Source organism: Aethalodelphis obliquidens, unplaced genomic scaffold, assembly GCF_003676395.1.
Source record: "Aethalodelphis obliquidens isolate GAN/ISIS:26980383/991018 unplaced genomic scaffold, ASM367639v1 scaffold21, whole genome shotgun sequence".
Taxonomy (NCBI): Eukaryota; Metazoa; Chordata; class Mammalia; order Artiodactyla; family Delphinidae; genus Aethalodelphis; species Aethalodelphis obliquidens.
The window spans coordinates 13,334,787-13,354,762 of record NW_020837965.1 but is presented as its reverse complement, the minus strand read 5'-3'; the positions used below and the strand labels follow the sequence as shown (position 1 = coordinate 13,354,762).

Genomic DNA, 19,976 nt, shown 5'->3' with positions numbered 1-19,976 from the left:
TGCATGCCTTCCACATGCCTTGAATTTTGATTCACATTAAAACCTTCCTAGAATGACATGAAAATTATTCACTATGGTGTGTAACCTTGCTGTGTTCTTGTTTTTGAATTCAGTAAAACACCATATGTGCCTGTCAACTTTGTGTGGATGTGTGAAAACACTCATTCATCCCTGAAACATGGCCTACTGGGGATGAGAAACAAATAGAACTTCTTTGACTAAGGCTAGGGCTGAGTCTAGGGGAGAAACTTGAGTGAGCGGGGATATAGATGCCTTCTATTCCATGGATATTGGCAGAGACACTGAGTTCAACTAGAAGTTGTTGAGTTATTTTAACGACCTGCTGTGGTCAGGAAATTGTTTGCTTTTCCCTTTGACCCAACTTATCTTTAACTACATCATGACATTAAACATTACCAGAAAGCAAATGACTTTAGACTCTTAAAAAAAAAAATCAATGTCATTAAAAAAAAAAAAGATGGACGGACTTTTCTAGAATAAAATGCACTAAGTAGAAATAACATCCAAATGAAATCTTTGATTGGATTCCCACTGGACACCGAGACTATGGTTTTTATCAGACAACTATAACTTTTATGTGCGTTTGAACATTTTCAAAATAAAAATTTGAGGGGAAAACCAAAAAAAAAGTCCAGCTCCATCTCTTTAAAGAAATTACCTGGGATTATGCTTTGGCGTTAATTCAGAGAGAGAGAATCACCTTAAAACTTGTTTTATAATAAGCAGGATTCTAGCTCTGCACATTTTTGGTAAAATGTTTGGCACAATGCCTTATAGGAGCTTAAATAATATATTCTTAAAATTTAAAATAGTCCTGGGTATGTAATATACAGCATTATGACTATAGTTAACAATACTGTATTGTATATTTAAAAGTTGCTAAGAGAGATATCTTAAAAATTCTCATCACAAGAAAAAAATTTTGTAACTATGTGTGGTGGTGGGTGTTAACTAGACTTCTTGTGGTAACCTTTTCACAATACATACCAATCAATATAGAATCATTACGTTGTGCACCTGACTAATATAATGTTATATATCAATTATATCTCAATAAAAAAGATTTCCAAGTAGAGAAACTTACAAGGGAAGCAGAGGTAGTTCCTGGTTATGAAATGTGTTCATCAGCCTGGTGCTTTAATTACAACTTCTCTGGAGTTCGTACTATGCTGTCTTCATTAATCCGCAATCAGAGGTTTGAGTCAAATAAATCAGCAGGATTTACCCATACAGAGTTTATTATTGAGCGATATGATACATGACACCCCATTCCTTGCCATTTAGTTGCTGATGTGTCTCCAGCTTTTCCAAGGCAAAAGCAGAGACTAAGATTAGAGCAACATATACTTAAGGGTGTGTTTTTGCAGATGTTTGTTGGGACGTGAAGACAAATGTAGGAATGATTAAATGCTGAGAACAAAGTGGAAACTTCGCTGAGGAAAGACAACATTTCTGGTAGGAGAAGTTTAACTTTAATGCATAATCCTACCAGTTTTATCACTGAGTGCGTCTACACAGGGTGTGTGTGTGTGTGTGTGTGCGGGAATATTTTCACAAAAATGACCTGGACATTTCTCTGCAGTTCTTTTGAGAAGAGGACTCGCAGGTGTCTTGGGAATGAGAAAGACCATACAAGATTGGGTTTTCTTCCGGACCTCAAGGCGGAATGGTGAAACCAAAGGGAAACAATCCAAGGCAGATTAACGAATTCGAAGTGGATTCTAATCAGATCTGTCCTCCTCCCGCTTCTGTTTGCCAAACCAACACGAAGCAGGATTTCCCAAGCTGCTCCATCGCTCCCTGCGATTCGCTGTCCCGGACTTTCTCCTGCCTCACCCCGATCCTGTGTTCACCTCTCCCCTGGCAGAGCTGTTCTTTGCCAGTCATTCGGAGAGGCTGACTCCCCACGTGCCAGGCAGCATCCGTCCGCCCTCACACCCACCCCGGGCTGCGGCGTGGGGAGGGGGTAAAGGAGCCACCAACTCGCGGGAAACTTTCTCTCGCGGGAAATGACTGGGGGTTTCCGGTTTCCTCAGCCCTTCCACGCCGGGCTCGACGGCACTCAATAAAGTGGTGCCACAACTATTGCAGGTTCTGAGCTGCAGAGACCAGGGCGGCCCGCAGAAACGCATCCCCGGCAAGGAACGCGGCGCCCTTTACCACCGAATGCGCCCATGACGCGGTGGCCGACAGCCCGGGGCCACTGGCGGGGCTCGGCCGGTGCAGGGAGACTTAGCGCCAGGATGCTTTGTTTTCCTGCCGCAGGAGCCCGAGGCGGTCTCTTTCCACCAGACTTAACCCTCCCGCAGCAACAGCCATGAAAGTTGCGGAGGCACAGAAGGAGAGGGAACCGCTCCGCGCGGCATCTGTTTTGGATGTTTTTTCTCTACACAGACCACTTCTTTCCTCCTTCTTGGGGTAAGTGTAATCAAGTCTGTAAGAACCAAGAGGTAGAACTGAAGGCGATGGAAGGGAATTGCGGAGCACAAACGGTTAATGTGCTAAGATGTTTGTCTTGGGAGGGGGCTCCCCTCCTTGTCCCCTCCCTTTCCGAACATCCTCCACCGAGCCACCCTCCCTTTCACCCATCCTCTGGGCCCGAAGTCCATTCCAAATACGCAATTTAGGAGTTGGGCTTGATTTCAGGCACGTTAGGGGAGGGTGTGCTGGGATTAAGTAATTCATTAATTTTGGTAGAGTTTTTTTCCCCCACAAACTCGTTTTTGTCCACATTCTGAGAAGGGAGAAAAAGTGGAGGTGAGGGAAGCCCCAGAGGTTGGGGATGGGAAAGGGGGGAGTGATTTAGCAGAGAGATGATCCTAAGAGCTGATGACTAGTGCAAGTCATCAGGAACTCCAGACCCCTGATTCTGCTCCAAATCACCTGGCCCCCCAATAATCATCCTGCTGATGCATTTCTGGGCAAGGTTCTCCAGGGGCCAAATAACTTCTGACAAAAACCTGCAAACTGTCTTGCACACAAGGGATGCTCAATAAATGTTTCTTGATTGGCTGAATGATGTACCTGAGCTGCATTTCATGCCATGGGAATTTGCCTTGGACAGTGAACTAATTCCCCGATGTAGACCCCAGGGCACTAAGTTAGTCCAATTCATTTTGCAAAGGAGGAGGATCTGAAGTATTAGGAAATATTGTACTCAGATCTTCATTACCCAAAAGTACCCCTGTGACTGCTTCAAGGTCAGATTCATGGGTCCAGGGACCAGATGAGCTCACTTGGGTTTGAATCTCTGTGTTGTGACCCTGGGCGTGTTCCTTTACCTCTCTGAGCCCCGCTCTTCTCATCTGCAAGATGAGGCCAGTTGGAGCTTCCTCTATGTCATATAGGGAAGATGAATGGAGAGAAGTATGAGAAGGTGAAAGGGCAGTTGATAGATGTCAGTCTTGCCTCCGCATCCTCAGAGGATTCAGGAGAGAGGGTACCTTTCTCTGTGGAGACCTCTCTCTGACTCTGATGCAGGTAATAACGTTGCGTTGCAGTGACTGGGCTGGCACCTTTCTGCCTGTGAGCAGTGGAGGAGGAGTGAGGCGCTGAAGGCTTTCGTAGGAGCGTGGAAGCAGCTTCCTTTGGGTTTTGGAGCAGAATTTACATATATACTGGTGTCTCTGGGGGCATGGCTGGAGAAGGGGTCATTCTTTGTTTTCTTTCCAGGTCTCATCCATCCTCTCAGCCTTCTAGTAGAGAGGAGCAAAGTGTGGAAACAGAGTTCCAGAGAAGGTAGCTTTGAAGCACCTAGGAAACCCGCACCTGCCTAAAGGTCCGAGTCAGAATAGTGCCATCAGATTAGTACCAGTTTTGCCTGACGGGATTTGGAGAGAACTCCCCAGCAGCCTGTAGGGTCAGTTACAAAGCACTTACCAACCCTTCTCACAGATGACAGTGGACCTCAGTGGATCTTGCCGTGTAACTCTGAAGCCTGGATGTGACAGTGGGAGATGGATGATGAGAAAGATGCTGCTGACACAGGGCTCCCCCGAAGCCTCAAGGTGCCATAGAGCGGCATGCATTCTGAGAGCAAATGCTCGCGTAGGCAGTTAGGGCCATAGAAGGCAGGCTTGGGAATAGGCTGAACAGTCACTTTCCCTTTCTTAAGTAAAGGCAACGATGATCTAACCCGACCTCATGGCACTAGACAGTAAGCCCTATGGAGGCAAGGTCCATGTCAGTCTGGCTCTTTGCCATATCGCCAGCACCTAGCACAGGGATGGCACATAGAAGGGGTTCAAGATATACGTAAAATGGACAGTGACTGGACAGTAACTTAAACTACTTCCTGTCCAACACTGCTTCATGCAGTTCATGCGTTCATTTAGCAAGCATTTCTTGAGCATCTACTCTGTGCAGGTCTCTGTCGTTAGGTATCCGAAGTAATTTGTAAACATTATTTTTATTGGTACTTCGAGTAGCCCATTCAAGAGCATCTCACCACAACCAGGTTCTTCTGGACACTGAGGTCCCACCGCAAGCCCCTGTGCGGCTTCAGGAGCGGGCAGTGTGAGTGGGGGAAGGGGGAATGCGCCAGGTTTAGCTTCTTTCCGGGAACATGTCTGGGGTTCCTTTGCACCTGCCCCTGCCGGGCCCTCGGGCTCCCGGGGCCGCCAAGTCTTGGCAACTCTGCTGTCCTCAGGGGTGGCGGCGCCTCTCTCCAGCCTCCACCCCGGCCTCCGAGCAGAGGCCCCGGCCGGTCGGCAGGTGGTTGGGGAAGGGACCGGGCTGCGCCTGGGGAGCGAGCTTCCCGGGGCGGGGAGAGCGCGGCCGACGCGGAGCGGTCCCAGAACAAAAGGCTCATGGCTGGCACCGGCCTCCTCGGAGCGCGCTGGGGACGTGGGTTCGGGTGCTGGCGGGAGGACCAGGCGCGGGAGAGGACTGGAGTGAAAACATGAGGTGAGAAAAGCAGGTGGGGGTGCGCCCAGGGTGGAAGCGGTGACAGGAGGTCTCCCTCGAGGCAGAGGTATGCGGAGGGGCCGCTGCGGCCCTTCCTCCGCCTCCTGCAGCGCCTTCCAAGCAGCCAAGCGTGTCTCCGGCTGCAACTCCGCGGAGCGCGCCGCGGCCGCTTCCAAGCCCGCCCGCCCGCCGGCTGTTCTAGCCAGTAAGTAGCGGCGCGCTTGCCGCCGGCTCCCCGCCCCACCGCGGCTTCCGGGCCGCCGCGCCCGCCGCCTCCCGCCACCTCCAGCAGACGCGCCGGCAAGTCCACAGCCGGGCGCTAGTGGCCGAGTGCGCCTCCTTAGCGTGGCCCCTCTACCCGCTCCGCGCCCTCCCGCGTGGCGCGGCTTTTGAGGCTCGCCGCGGGGAGGGTAGTCTTCGCCGCGCGCTCCCCGGGTGCCGCGCCACCCCTACGTCCAATGGCTTTCGCTGGGTGGGGAGTTGGGGGCGTCGCTCGGGGGCGAGGAGCCGCGGCCGGGGAGGGGCTTGTGCGCTCTGCGCGGCCGAGCGAGGCTGACGTGCCCGCCCGAGCGCGCGCCCGGGCGAGTGTGTGAGAGAGAGAGAGTGTGTGTGTGTGTGTGTGTGTGTGTGTGTGTGTGTGTGTGTGTGCGGGAGTGTGTGAGCACACGCCTTCAGGGGCTGGAGTGACACTGCGGTGGGCTTCTCCCTCGCGCCAGCCCTCCGGCTGCTCGGCCCCCAACCTGCCGGCGCCGCATTTGGGAAGCAGCTTGGCTCTTTCATCTTCCCGAGCCTCGCTCTCCATCCACCGCTTGCTGGTCTTACTTTTCCTTTTACCCGAGGGGCTGCTGCCGGCCACCCCTCAACCGGTGCAAACACCCAAGCAGTCTCCAGTTCTCTCCTAAGCCAAATCTTTTCCACTTGTCTTTCTCTGGGGTTCCTCCACGACCCAGTCCAAGGCTCCCCCATCCTTGGAAATTGTTTTGTTGGACTGCTGTACCGAGGCGTATAAAGCTTGAGGACTTTATTATTATTTCGATCCTTTTCATTTCCTCCCCTTCTGGGCAACGGAGCAATGAAATTTCCAATCGAGACTCCAAGAAAACAGGTGAACTGGGATCCTAAAGGTTGGTATTTCTTACTTTTGACCGCCCGGGCCCTGCCTCTGTCTCCGGCGTGTGCGCGCTTCCTTGACTGGAAGCACACTTGCTCCTGGCGGCCTGTGTCCTGAGGCTGGAAAATTCGCCTGGGAACTGCAGCGCGGGTGGGAGGAGGGCGGAGGCAGCGTGGGTGCCAAGCCCAGATAGCGCCTGTCATTATCACATAATCAGTGTCCCTCCTGGATTGTTTTAAAATCTGTTTAAAGATACACCAAGCTGGGTGTTTGACTTGAAATCGCACCAAGTGTCGATATTTCCTTCTGACTTTGTGTGTGTGTATGTCCTTTGTTTCTGGTGATCTTTGTCTCTGGCAGATGGGTGGGGTGCCTCCCCCTGGACCTGGAGCTGCACCGCCTGGCAGGGTGTCCTCAGTGGGAAAGGTTTCCTGGCAGCAAGTGGGGCTTGGAGCCGCAGCAACAGCCCCTGGAGGTGGCCCTTCTCTAGGGCAAGCGGAATAATGAAGCCCACGGGGCCTTCCAAATCTTCGCTCAATCTTATTACCAAACCACGCAGCTAGGTTGGCTCAGATGGGAGTAGAAGGGGGAGGAGGGAGTGGTTTTCAAAAAGGGTGGGGCAGGTAAGGGCTCGGGGAGGGGAGCACGCCCCGAGTAGTAGTGTCATTTACAAGCTTTTACGAATGTTGCACAGTGGCCCCTGGGCGCAAAAGGGAGTGATTTAGACAGATTTGTGTGTGCCTAGGGTTGTCCAGGGTGTCTGTAATTAGCATATAGATGTTAAGGCTTCTCATGAGTGATCACTATGGGAACAGAACAAGTTGAAACCTCGTGTCCAGTTTTGACAAGAATGCTCTTGCTTTTGTCATGCTTTGACAAGCTCTCTTAGCTCATCTGAAGGCTGAGTTGGGCGAGGCAACGCCTCTGTGTGAATTGGGGTTGAAATTTGTTTATTTGATGTGTATGTATCTGTGTGTGTGTGTGTGTGTGTGTGTGTTCAGTGTTTTTTTTAGGAGTGCATTTCTTCTTTTCCCCAGACTGGAAAAGAGGAAACCCAGTCATTGTTGAATAAATGTCTTAGGAATTGACTGGGTACTGAAGACAGAGTGAAGAGACATTTCCTATTCTAACACCAGTGCTGTTAATACAACCAGGGCTGTTAAGTGCAACCCAGACCTTCTATTTTGTCTCTAGATCTCTGGAAATATGGAAGTGTGCCTGTTTTTTGTCTGTTTGTTTTCTTATTTTGGGGGGGAGGAATCCTTGCAAAACATATTTATTGAGTATCTACTACAAACCAAATGCTGTCCCAGGCACAGGAAATACAGTCAGAATACTACAGACAAAAGCTCTGCCTTCTTGGAGTTTATAGTGAGGGATACAGACCTAAATCAGTCATTGCACAGAAGTGCATAATTACACGTTTATACATGTTCCATGAAGAAGAGCATCAAGGCTTTAAGAAAGTGTCTGATGGAAGAGACTGACAAGAACCACGGGAGGCGGATAGTCAGGGAAGATAGTCAGATATTTGTACTGAGACCTGGAGGATATGTAGGGATTAATTGGCGAATGAAGATGGGAACTTGCAGAAGAAGGAACAGCAAGTGCAAAGGCCCTGAGGCAGAGGGAGCATGTATATTTGAGGACCTGAAAGGAAGCTTCCATGGCTGGAGCTGAGAGCAAGAGAGCATGTGTTTTGAGGTGTGGCTGGTGAATCCATAGGGTCTGATCCCAAAGCCTCGTGTTGTTGCAGGTAGGGGGGGGAATTGTGGATTGGGAGGTTGGAGTGTTTCAAGCTGAGGAGCGACATGATCTCAACTGAGTTTCAAAACAAGTGCCATGTGGCTCTTGTGGATGTGAGGGACCAGATACAATAGTAGTGTGGACCATGGTGGTGGCTGTGGAGATGGAAAAATGGATGGAGTAGGGAGCGAGGGAGGGTACAAAAATCTACAGGCTTTGTGTGAATCAGGTGTGGATGTGGAGTAGTTGGAATGATTGGGAAGGCAGCCAGGGCAGGACTAGTCTTGAGGGAAAACTCAGGAGCTCAGCCCAGGACTTGTTGAGTGGGAGACGTCTCTGAGTCATCCAAGAGATGGGTCAAGTGGGCTGTTGTCTAAAATATCAGATCAGTTATTTTCAAGGAGCTCTGATAGGGAGGGCTGTGGGGCCGATTTTGTGAAGCTTGCCTTGGCTTTTAAAATACATTTCTATATAATCATCATTCTATCTATTTATGTCACAGTGATAAACACAGATGAATCCCACATTTTACAGCCTAAAACAGTGAAGAAGCATGCAAGTAGTGTCTATAGTCACAACCGATGATGCTAAAAATGGAAAGACCCCGATAAAAGTCACAGCATTCAGTGAGCAATCATTGCATGCCAGGTGTTTGATGTACGTAATTTCATACAGTTATTGTCACAGTACTTATCTGATGGCACAGTGTTATTGTCCCCGTTTGACCCTTGATTGCCATCAGGACACCACTGAGCTGCCTTTTAGTAGTGTGCTCTGTCTGACTTAGGCACAATTGTTCCTGGAGGTGTGGGTGACAGTAGTCTTTCCTAGCCAGGGGGTGGAGGCAGGAAGAGAGTGGGGAGTGAGGGTACCATATCTCACACCAGCATAGAACTAGGTGCACATATATTAATGAATTAATTAAATTATTTATTAACTTATGTATTATTAATTATTCTTTAACCAGAAGATTAATTTAATGTTCTTTACTTAATCATAGACAGAAGAGATGATCCTAATTTTAGAGGTGAGGGAATCGAGGAACAGAGAGGTTGAGTAACTTATCCGAGGCCACACAGCTAGTGGGTGGTGGGGTCAGACTAAAATATGGGCCCTTAAACACTCTTCCCGTCTGTTCCTTATGTTATTGCACCTCTGGCTCCTGCCTGGTGAGGTTCCCAGAGCTCAGGGACTGGAGAAGCTTCTTTCAAGGAGGAAGAGCATAAGAGAGAGTAGGAGGAGGAGGTGGGGGAAGAGGAAGAGAAGGGTGAGGCAGTAAATCAGTCTTTCTCACTCATTCCTTTCTCCATTAACCTGTCTAACCAAATATTATCTCTGCATCTACCTCTGGGGGGCGGGTAGTCACTGGCTACTGGACAGACATTGGGTCTGTTCTTTGGAAGTTTGGGTTTACATAGACCAAATGTGTTTAGCAAGGGAAAGATGAAGGAGACCCTAGCATTATAATAGAAAAGAAGAGGGACAGTTCCTTAGAATTCTGGAATGAACAGACAGACTTGCACCTTCAGGTGGCTGTGCTCACCGATTTTGGAAGGAAGTTGTAATTATGATGTTTTGCTTATAGCCCTATTACCTGACAATTTAATAGCACAAAATGAAGGTGGTTTGAGAACAGAGTGGTTTTGATTGCACTTGGGTGAATTAAGCAAAGCACTGTTAAGAGGTTTAGGTGCAAAAATAAGACCTAAGTGTAAAATGATTATTCTCTGGTGAGCTATGGCCTTCCTCCATATTTGTAAAGCTAAGCCTTTAACACACAGTGACTGTTTGTGGAGGACCTACACAAAAGTAGGTTGGCACTAAGTATTGGCTTTCATAGCAGGATTTATATGCGTTTTAAATCACTGGGATCACTTGTTGATGATCTTCTGCTGAAAACTGGGATTGGCTATCTGCTTTGATGTATGTTAAAAGCTTTTAAAAACCAGTAAGATCAGCAAACAATATCCCTACAGCTTGAGGCAAGCAGATCATTATAGTGTAAAAAACTCAATTTTGGGGCAAAAGAATTAGTTTCTAAAACAAGCTGTAGCAATAATTAGCTGTGTGACTTTGGGCTGCTCACTTAGCCTCTCTGGGCTTAACCTTCCTCCCATGTGCAAGGAGGCCATTGACATGGCCTCTTTGATCCTATCTCTTCAACATCCCCCTTGAGCTGACCTCTGGACCATTTGGCTTCCTTTTGTTCCTCAAATAGATCAGACGTGTTCCTGTCTCAGGGCCTTTGCACTTGCACTTTCCATTGCTTATAAATGTATGTTAGCGTGGCTGGCTCTTTTCCATCCTTTAAATCTCAGTTCAAATATCACCTTGTTAGCAAGGGCTTCCCTGTCCCATCTGAAGGCCTCGCCTCTCGTTCCCCAGCCCTATCGCTTTCTCTTACGTATCCTGTTCAGTTGTCTTCCTGGTACTTGTCATGATCTGAAACCATCTTACTTGCTCATGTGTCACCTTTGGTGCCAGCCTCACTTGCTAGCGCATGAGTCCAACAAGCAAGAATGTTCCCTGTCCTGTTCACTGTCTTAATCCCAGGCCCTGGCAAGTGCCTGGCACGTAGTGGATGCTCAATAACCTTTTGCTGAATGTATGTAGGATGGATCAGAGAGGATCTCTAAGGCTTCGAGCATGATGGAAATTCCAGCACTCTTTTAAGCTACAAATGGCAAAGGACAAATAAGAATAGGATAATATATCCCTAATTAACGGGGTGTTGGACAGGACACTGATATTCCCACTTCCTTGCAAGCTCCCAGCTCTCCAGAGCCTCCAGCAGACTGTTTTCCTTCTGTTTGCCTTCTCACCAGGAATGGAGGTGAGGTGGGGGCAGGTGGGTGGGCAGATGTAGCCTGACAAAGATACGGTTGGTGTCCAGTTCATAATTTGGTGCATGTTGGTCACTGGTGTGCAGCTCATTTTAGGTAGTTAAATCCACTTAAGAAAGAAGCAAAGCCTTAGAGCTGGAGCTGGATTTTTTTTTTAAAGCTGCATTTTTAGTGCATAGTTGAGTGCAAAGTTCCAGAGAGGCCTATATCTTATGTGTGTATCACCTTTCAGTTTATAGAACGCTTTTTACAAATTATATCATTTGTTCTTTATTTTTTTTTGCGGTACGCGGACCTCTCACTGTTGTGGCCTCTCCCGTTGCGGAGCACAGGCTCCAGACGCGCAGGCTCAGCGGCCATGGCTCACGGGCCCAGCCGCTCCGTGGCATGCGGGATCCTCCCGGACGGGGGCACAAACCCGTGTCCCCTGCATCGGCAGGCGGACTCTCAACCACTGCGCCACCAGGGAAGCCCTCATTTGTTCTTTAAATAACCCTATTTTTGTCAGTATTGAGCTCTTAGATTTACTGATGGGAATAGAACAAGTAAATGATTTATATGAGGGCCCAAGGCTGCCAACAGGCAGTGCTGGGGCCAACCCAGGCCTTCTGATGCTTACGTCCAGGAAATTTTCCTCAAGCTTTCTTCCCTCCCAGGATTTTTGTCCATTCCACACTCTCCCATTCTTTCCTATCCAAAAATGTATTTCAGAGATTTCTCTGAGAGATTTAGAGGAAGAAGGCTTTCGGTTGATCAGTGAGCCCTTAGCTGATGTGGTTTTCTTCAGGCTGTACTTTCACTGGCCGGCGCTTTATCCCATGAGTTCATTGAAGACCCTTGGATCCCGCTTCTGCTCTCTTGGTTAAAAAGAGATTTTGCTCTCTTGTGTATATGACGCATGCTCAACCTGTAAGCTCAGTTGAGTGCTATCTTTATTAATGTGTTTCCAAACACACATTTGTATAGCTTAGATTTTCTGGAAAGAAAATAATCTTTTGATTTAATATCCAACTTTCAGGAGATCAGCTTTCCAAATGGGATTAATAATGTGCCAAAATCACCACAATTATCCTAGAAAGTAAAGAGGAAAGATGTTCCAAAGACCGTCTGGGCCAAGATTTGGCTCCGGTTCTTTTTCAGTGTCCAAGGGAGTTTCATCACCCTTTTGCCAATCCCAGCGATCACTGGGTGGAATTGAAACTGGGTAGGTCGACTTTACTATTCCACTCCGTTTCTGAAACATCTGTACTTTGGCTCTCCGTGAGTCTGCCCAGGCTGTCATAACAAAATATCACAGACAGAGTGGCTGAAACAACGGAAATTTATTTTCGCACAGTTTTGAAGACTAGAAGTCCAAGACCATGGTATTAGCAAGGTTGGTGTCTGGTGAGAGCTCTCTTCTTGGGTTGCAAATGGCCATCTTCTTGCCTCACATGATGGAGAGAGTGTACTCTGATGTTTCTTCCTCTTCTTAAAGGGCACCAGCCCTACTGAATGGGAACCCTACCATTATGACCTCATTTAATGTTAATTACCTCCTAAAGGCCCTATCCCTACTTCACTTATGTTTGGGATTTAGGTTTCAACATATGAATTTTTGGGGGTGGGTATGTGGGACACAATTCAGTCCATAGCAGGCTCTATATGAGCATCATCTTAAATCAGAGGCATTAAAAAAACACAAGCCAGGGCTTCCCTGGTGGCGCAGTGGTTGGGAGTCCGCCTGCCGATGCAGGGGACGCGGGTTCGTGCCCCGGTCCAGGAAGATCCCACATGCGGCAGAGCGGCTGGGCCCGTGAGCCATGGTCGCTGAGCCTGCGCGTCCGGAGCCTGTGCTCCGCAACGGGAGAGGCCACAACAGTGAGAGAGGCCCACGTACTGCAAAGAAAAACAAACAAACAAAAAACCAAGAACACAATCCACATCTTGCCCCAAATTGGGACATTTCACCACAACTGAAATACGGTGTTTAATGTAGGCACAGTGCTAGGGGCCCACTGTTGGTAAGAAAAAGTAAAATGTACCTTTTTTGAGGAAGTGGATTCATTTTACTTTTAGCCCGTGGGGGATTAGAGAGTTTAGTGAAGAAATAGAAGGAAGCCATTTTACTGAAAGCCAATTAGGAAGTTTCGGTTTGGACAGCTCCCTTGGCTGAAGCAGCAGAGTGAATAAAAGTGACCATCTTTTGCTGTACTCAGGTTCTGTTATGAAGGGCACTTACTGGACGAGCCAGCAAGGGTTAGAGGTGGTTAGGGGCTCAGCTCTGCATGACTTGGTTATGTAATCTACCTCAACGTGGCCCCAGCACCATGTTGGTTACACCCACCTGGCAGGTTTCTCACAGGAGTCAAAGGGCTTTTGACCACTTGTGGGCTCTGGTGTTAGTGGTCCTCTCAGCAGAGACTTTACTGTATCAGGGCTCATTAATTACTGTTATCCCGGGTAATGAGAGAAAATGGAGAAACAAAAACCTCACATTGACTTCCTAGAACATTGATTTGTGGTTTGCAGACACAGTGTGAGATTTTTTTTTCTCCCTTGTAAGTGTCTGGGACTGAGTACTATGAATTGAAAATGAAAGCTGACATTCTTATCTTCCTTGTAGGGTTGGACTGGGGGTTGAGGGCCAGAACCATTGGCATGGGAGGGGGTGGTCACAGGGGAGCTGTGTTCTCTTTTTCCTCTATTCCCAGAGCCAGGGAGGCAGATAGGGGTGGGCAGAACAGGTTGTGTGGAGGGTTAGGTAGCAGGATTTCAGGGGATTCCAGTTTCTGTACTACCAATTACTTCACTTTCTTTTTCCCTAGAGGGAACTTTGAAACAAAGCGGAACGGTGGCAAAGTATAGGATTTGTAGAGTCAACCACTGCCGTACATAAATCATGTGATCACAGGGAACTCCCTTATTCCTCCCTCCCTTCTGTTTTTCCTTCCTTCCTTTATTCTCCCCCTTCCACCCTCCCTCCGCCCCCAATGATTTCTACAGAGTTCTGATTTCAAATGCTATCTCTTATGCAAAGGATTCTGATTTTTTTAATTCAACTACCCAATGTAGGGGCAAAGGTAGTGTTTACAGTTTAAAAAGAGATGCTTGAAGAGTCACTGCAGGTTTGCTCAAGAGATAGAGAGCCTGAAAGTCATGGTGACCTTTGCAGAATGGGCTAAAATGCTGATATTTGTAATTCTGACATACAAACTAGCAACAGTTTTACTACCAAGAAATGAGTTTCTAATGTGTGAACAGCCCTGTGGGTCCCCCAAATAACACATTAAATATTTTAGGATAAAGATAAGTAGTGTAACTTACCAAATTTAATGTGATATGAGCCTGATAGGTTAAATAGAGATGCTCAGTATCATGTGATACTGGGCAATTGAACATTCAGTCCACCAGTTGAGAATATTGCTTTAGGCCAAAGGCATTCATTTCTCATGGTGGAATTTGAGGCTATATGGGAAGCAGTTTAGTAGAGTGGGTTCAGCATATACCTCCTTAAAAGAACTTGACAGGCATAAATGCATGTTATATTCATTGAACCTAGCCTCTGGGCTAGATGCCAACCTCTACATTACATTACAGGAGCTTAGGGTGGGAGGATCTAGGTGCTAGTTCCAGCTCTTCCATTCTTATGGAAAAGGAGAGAGTTGGGACATTGCTTGATAAGGCCCCTTCACGCCCTGATAGTCTTAGATCGCCTGGGTCCCAATTTGAGCTCCATCACTGATTAGTGGCTGATTTGGGCAAGTTGCTTCATTTCTCTGTGACCTGGTCTCCTCCTCTGTAAGGTGGAGATGATGACAGCCTGTACTTCCTTGATTTGTTATGTAGATCAAATGAAGTGATATATATTATACAAAGCTCTCAGAAGAGTGCTAGATTGTCATAAGAGCCCCCTGAGTGGTACCTGCAGTATGTTATCATCACGGTTGAAGGGGCCCCTGTTCTGTAGAAGTCAGGGAAGGCTCTGGCTCCCAAATGCTTCAGAAGCATCTGGTTCACTCTCCAGATCATTTGGGAGGGTGGCCTATTCCACAGAGCACCCCCCTTCCTGGCACTCTTTTAGACTCCCCATATTCTTATTCCAGGTTTAAAAAACCTAGACTGTTTTAATCAAACCAGAGGAAAAAAAACAGAGAAAAAAACATGGTTTAGAATCATAATACTTAACCTGAGTTACTGTTCTACCGATTCTATTAGCTGTGTGAACCCGGGCAAGTCACTTAAGCTTTTGGAGCCTTAGTTTTCTCTTGGGTAAAATAAAGAGCACAGTAACACCTGCTTCACATTTGCTAAGATGATCAAATGAGAATAAATGTGAACAAGCTTTATAAACTGTTAAGTTATCGACCAGCATTTCCCAAGGTGTGTTCCATGAGATACAAACTAGTCTTACCAGATGCTGTGTGAAAGAAAATGTTTTCATGGCCATGTCAGATGGCAGAATGATGCATGCTCATTCCCTCCTGGAGGGTTGATATTGCTGTGTAACAAGTGACCCCAACATTTAGTGGCTTAAACCAATGATCAGTGTTGATTATCTCACAGTTTCTGTGGATCAGGAAATCAGGAATGGCTTAGGTGTGTCATCTGTCTGGGAGTCATCCAGTGGTTATGGTCAGATGTTGGCTGGGGCTGCTGTCATCTGAGAGCTTAACTGGGGCTGCGGGATCTGCTCCTGAGATGGCTTCCTCACGTGACTTGCAAATTGCAGCTGGTTGTTGGGGAGAGACCTCATTTCCTGCCAATGTGAATCTCTCCACGGGCTGCTTGAGTGTCCTCACAACATGGCTGGCTTCCTCCAGAGTAAGCGCTTCAAGAGAGAACGAGGTGGAATTGAATGCCTTTTATAACGTAACCTCAGGAATCATACATTGTTAGTACCACCACATGCTTTGTATTTTCATCCAGGTTTACTGAGGTATAATTGACATAAAACATGGTATTAGTTTTCAGTGTACAACATAATGATTTTATATCTTTATCCATGATGAAATGATTACCACAGTAAGTTTAGTCAACATCCATCACTTCACAGAGTTACAATTCTTTTATGATGAGAACCTTTAAGATCTACTCTTTTAGCAACTTTCAAATATATAATAGACGATTGTTAACTATAGTCACCATGCTGTACATGACATCCCTGGGACTTATTTATCTTATAGCTGGAAGTTTGTACCTTTTGATCCCCTTCACTCATTTTGCCCACTCCCCACGCTTTGCCTTTGGTAATCACCAGTCTCTTCTCTTTTTTTATGAGTTGGGTTTTTTTAGTTTCCATATATAAGTGAAATCACCCTGTATTTGTCTTTCTCTGTTTGACTTATTTCTCTTAGCATAATGTCCTCAAGGTCCATCTGTGTTGTCACAAATGGATTTGCTATCTCATTCTTTTCATTAGATGCGAGTCACTAAATTTAGTCCGCATTTGGGGAGGAGGGGTGATTAAGCTCACTTTGGAAGGAGGGAGTGTCAAAGAATTTGAGGAAATATTTAAAAATCACCATAAGCATTTCCCCTTATTTCTTATTGAATACATACTAAGCGCCAGGCACTGTGCAAAGTACTTTAGAGTCATAATCTCATGTAGTCCTCTTTATAGTCCAAAGAAACAGGTGAAATGATTATCCCTGCTTTCTGAATGATGAGGCTGAGGCCTGCAGAGCTTAAGCAACTTGCCCAAAGTTACCTTGTAGCTCTATGACTTGATGCCGGAGGTGTGTTAACGCTGGAGCTCTCACCTGTACCTTCTACACCTCCCCTGAGAATCCTGCAGTGCAGAAACCAGGCTGATTTTGTTTAACCCTGCATTTCCCACTTACCCACAGAACCATAATTTACTGAATTCCATTTACTGCTCTTATCACGCATTGCTCTGAACGGTATTTAGAAAGACAGCGAGTATGATGATGATTTATATAAAATATGAATATATGGTCTTATAGTAGATCACAATATACCAACCAGTCCAAGCAGATTTTTCAAATACAAAAAGCATCTATTCAGCCTCTTTTCGGTGGGCACCATTCTACATGTGGATCTGCAAAATATTCACCAAAAAATGACTGCATGATATACCCAATTTCTTTTCACTGTGATACCAGAGGTTGAGTGAGACAACTCAGGGACCCACCTCGTTTGCAGATTGCCCTTCTTTGACAGCCCTCTTCCTTTACACGCTCAGGGACTGAAAACCCAACCTCCTTGGATAAAGCCAGAAGAACAGGACATCCCTCAGGCTGGGCAGTAGAAATGTCAGGGGATGGGCGTCTGGTGTGTTTCTGCAGCAGACCTTATGTCTGTATGTGTGAGGGAGCACAATAAAATATTCACCAAAAAATGGCCACATGATATACCCAGTTTCTTTTCACTGTGAAACCAGAACGTAGCCAAGACGGCAGGGATGGTGTGCCTGGGGTGATGGGCCCAGCACATGGGGAGAAGCCACTCTCTGTTATATTTGGAGTAAACATACTTTTTTTTTTTAACCACCTTGTTGCTTTTTCTGCACATTCTTGAAGAGAAAATGATTTCCAGGAAGCCGAATGCATTTGATGTCTTTGAGGTTCCCACGTTTCCAAACATTGCACACCTGGATTATTCCGGAGGCAACTTTATAGTCTAAGGAAAGTTCTGAAGCTTCTGTGTCCTGGGTGGAGGAGAGTGAACACAGTGTCTTTTGAGTGCCACCATGGGCTTTGTTGAATATGTTACTTCTCCCACAAAATGACAAAGAGAGGCCCTAGGACAGGGTGAGGGTGGGTTGAATGAGGCTGCCTGAGAGCCCTGTCACATTCCGGAGCCAACTCTCATGGCGTCTGTAACCATAGCAACCACGGGCTGAAAAAATTCTCAGGTTGCAGATATGCCATTGTATCCACCTTCTGGTTCCCTTGCTTTCCCCCCTATTCCTTCATCCAGGAACTACCCTCACCCTCACCCCTGAACAGTGACTGATGTTCAGGGTGATTCTACACTGGTGATTTTAACTTCTGACTGATTCTTCATTTCCTGAGCCCCCATTTGCAATTCCTGGACCTACAGCTGATTCATTGTGACCCAGACTAAGCCACATGCACATCATTTCCTCAGCGTTTCCATTTTTACTATGAAAAATTAGGCATAGTTATGTAGCGAACGTACTCTAGATTTAATTGCAGTCATGCATAATGTTGGTGGCTCATGACACATTGTTTTGAATAACACTCCTGCACTTACTGCATGGTTTAGATCTTAGATTTGGGGGGATATGTTATAAAAGAACAGAGAAAGCCAGTGAGGCACAGTAAATAGACCACTGGTCTCGGGCCAGAAAATCTGGATTGTGGTCCTGGTTAGAGTGTGAGGTGTGTCCTGGTGGCTTGAGGATGGGGAGGTGGGTGGCTGCCAGATTATGCAGGGGATAGTAGGTCATATGAAGGAGGTTTTTTATTTTTTTTTTCTGAGAATAATGGGAAGGTACTGAATAGTTTAAAGTAGTAGGGATGACACAATCAGATTTGTTTTTTTTTTTTTTTTTTTTTCGGTATGTGGGCCTCTCACTGTTGTGGCCTCTCCGGTTGCGGAGCACAGGCTCCGGACGTGCAGGCTCAGTGGCCATGGCTCACGGGCCCAGCCGCTCCGTGGCATGTGGGATCTTCCCGGACCGGGGCACGAACCCGTGTCCCCTTTATCGGCAGGCGGACTCTCAACCACTGCGCCACCAGGGTAGCCCCAGATTTGTCTTTTTAAAGATTATTTAAACCACTTATAAATGATTATCAATTGTAATCGAATGATTGATTCAGCAAATGTTTATGGAGCATACTTACTATGTGCCAGGCATGGTGCTGGATGTAGGACTTACCTGGGGGATTCCTTGTCTTGTAGGAATCGTAGGAATTTTTTAGAAACATTTGGGGAGGAAAAGAAGCTTTCCTTGGCCTCTTTGGTTTATGACAACCAATTCTAAACTTCTGGTTGCAAATGGGAAGTGTATCTTCTTCTTTTATTTTTGCAGGGGGAGGTGTATCTTAAAGCAATGGCTGCCACATTTTCAATCTCTGTTAATTAATATAATCTTTTCCTTGGCTTTGTTACATGGCTTTTGATTCTGTGATAATTTCTATATTTGGAGTCAGTGAATCAGTAAACCAAAAACTATGGCGCATTCAATATTTTGTACTTCAAACACCTTTCGGAAGCATTCAGCTATCAGTTTAGCATAATGGACCTAATTAAAATTGCCAGCATCTCCTCCATACCCACTGTCACTTTGTTCCTGGAGTGTCGGGAGGCATTGTGGCATTGGGCTATTTCTCCTTTGACTATAATGGGACCTCCTGCCTGTCAAGTCCTTGTGGCCTCAGCTCTGAAGGCTTCCCCGAAGCCTGAATTAATGAGAAGCTATGAAGTGCTGGTCCCTTTCTCTGGCAGGGTGAGAACACAGCTTCTATAGGAGCATGAATGCCTGCTTATTAGGCAATAATCTTCGTATTCAGACTCAGTTCTAAAGAGAAGTGGAGCCAGCGGCACAGGGGGTGGGATTAGAGGAGCCTTCTAAGCCCCTGTCTACAAGCTGACCCACAGCACTCCTTCCCGTGACCATCGGACTGCCTAAAACCTATCAGTTACTCTGTTCATCGGCAGCCTTTCATTCATCCTTGGGGTTATTCCCTAAACATTTTGTGAGTCAGTGACAGCAGAAATGGGGCTAGACACAGAAAGATGAAAAAGATCTGAGGCTTTATACCCAGGAAAGTTACAGTCTAGCCACTGAGACAGGTGCAAGTCAATATGGATTAAAACATCATCTCCAGAACACATCTTTTTTTTTTTTAACTTTTTATTTTATGTTGGAGTATAATCGATTAACAACATTGTGATATTTTCAGGTGCACAGCAAAGTGACTCAGCCATACCTGTACATGTAACCATTTACCCTCAGACTCCCCAGAACACATCTTTTTAAAATGCAAATATATCTTCTCCAGATAATTTACAGACTCTCAATTACCCACTGGTACAGCCAAGTTAATCAAGTTTCTATGAGAGACGTGAGCTGAGAGGGAATGGAACACAGAACAAAACGTATTGATGGGTTGGCGTAAAGTGGGGAAGGGAAAAGTCAGGAGCGTTGAACACAGACTTTGGGAGGAGTCGTGTAGGGAGCAGACTGGACATGGATAGAGTTGTGTGATGGGGGCAGGTGGGATGGAGGTGCCGCAGGTCCAAGCAGGGGACAGAATGTGCGGTGACGAGAGGGGAAGTCACTGAAGGCCAACCGTGACTGTATAAAAGCCCAGTTCACATTAAACTCACTTCAGAAATCGGGAAGGGCTTTTGAGACATCGAAACTCTCTGCGGCTTCT

The 19,976-nt window shown here is 46.6% G+C and overlaps 1 protein-coding gene across 2 annotated transcripts in view; it reads left to right on the top strand.

Annotated features, from left to right (window-relative positions):
• The first annotated feature begins 2,108 nt into the window (after nucleotides 1-2,108).
• The window catches only part of KCNK10 (potassium two pore domain channel subfamily K member 10), a 138,414-nt gene continuing 120,546 nt past the window's right edge, over nucleotides 2,109-19,976 (top strand). Inside the window, exon 1 of one of the 2 annotated variants that reach the window (XM_027120241.1) lies at nucleotides 2,109-2,439. In XM_027120241.1, coding sequence (XP_026976042.1) covers nucleotides 2,397-2,439 — 43 coding nt within the window. In that variant the 5' untranslated portion in view covers nucleotides 2,109-2,396. Of the gene's footprint in view, nucleotides 2,440-5,555; nucleotides 6,051-19,976 lie in introns of those variants that run through there. The other variant, XM_027120240.1, reaches the window with a different exon arrangement.